We start from the raw sequence: 986 nt of genomic DNA, 5'->3' as shown, positions 1-986 counted from the left end.
ATATATATATATATATATATATATATATGCGAGGAGGGGATATCCAAAAGTGACAAGAAACGTTCTCTGTGGGACAAGCCCATTGTAAATCAAGTTTCTGTCACAAGAAGACACTTGATGTAACCCTCAGGCATCAGTCTGCCAGCTGGTGTTGTCGGGTGAGGTCGTACTGCCACATGGAATTTCTTTGTTTTGCAGTGATTCTCGCCAATTAGTTTGATTTTTGTGATAGCTGAAATGAAGGAACAATGTGTTTCTGTAAGATTTTGTTTTCTGCAGGGAAAACAGTGACTGAAACAGTTGTCATGCTTCAAACAACTTACAAGGCCACTGCCATGATCAAAGTGGTTTTCAAGCTTTAGGAATGGTCACATGTCGCTTGAAGACCAATCACATTCAGGATGACCGTCGACATCCCGAATGAATGAAAACATCGTGAAAATTCATGATCTGATCTTGGAGGACATTCACTAAACAATTGACAAATTTTATTGATATGACTGGTGTGTCTGGAAGTTCCTGTCAATGAATTTTGGGCAAGGAATTGTGAATAAAAAGAGGTGCATTAAAATTTGTGCCTCACTTGCTTATGGAAGATCTAAACCAGTAACAGCAACTGAATGCATTTCAAGAATTGAAAGAACTGTTGGAAGTTGAACCGAACCTTTTTTTCCGAAGATCATCACTGGTGACAAAAGCTGGAGCAATGGAATTTACAGATGTGGAAGAGATGAAGATTAACAAGAATGGAGGCATTAAAAGACTCGCAAGAGTTCCAGCACAGCTTTGAACAGTGGAAAATGTGCCTGGACCGATATATTCCTTCAAATGGAGAATACTTTGAAGGAGTTAAAATTGCAAACATGTAAAACTAAGTGAATAAAAAAATATTGCAAAATTCTTGTTTCTTTTGGGTAGCCCCTCAATGTATGTAGGTATTTATATATGTAGGTAGATAGATAGATAAATTTATATATATATATACA

The 986-nt window shown here is 36.9% G+C and overlaps 1 protein-coding gene across 1 annotated transcript in view; it reads right to left on the bottom strand.

The window, feature by feature from the left end:
• Positions 1–126: 126 nt before the first annotated feature.
• Positions 127–986, bottom strand: part of LOC128249537 (uncharacterized) — a 20,434-nt gene continuing 19,574 nt past the window's right edge. The window contains exon 4 of the mRNA XM_052973418.1: positions 127–232. Coding sequence (XP_052829378.1) covers positions 127–232 — 106 coding nt within the window. The remainder of the gene's footprint in view (positions 233–986) is intronic.

This window comes from Octopus bimaculoides, chromosome 15, assembly GCF_001194135.2.
Source record: "Octopus bimaculoides isolate UCB-OBI-ISO-001 chromosome 15, ASM119413v2, whole genome shotgun sequence".
In the NCBI taxonomy this organism is placed as follows: domain Eukaryota; kingdom Metazoa; phylum Mollusca; class Cephalopoda; order Octopoda; family Octopodidae; genus Octopus; species Octopus bimaculoides.
Note: the sequence above shows the minus strand (reverse complement) of the source record. Positions and strands in the feature narration are given on the sequence as shown.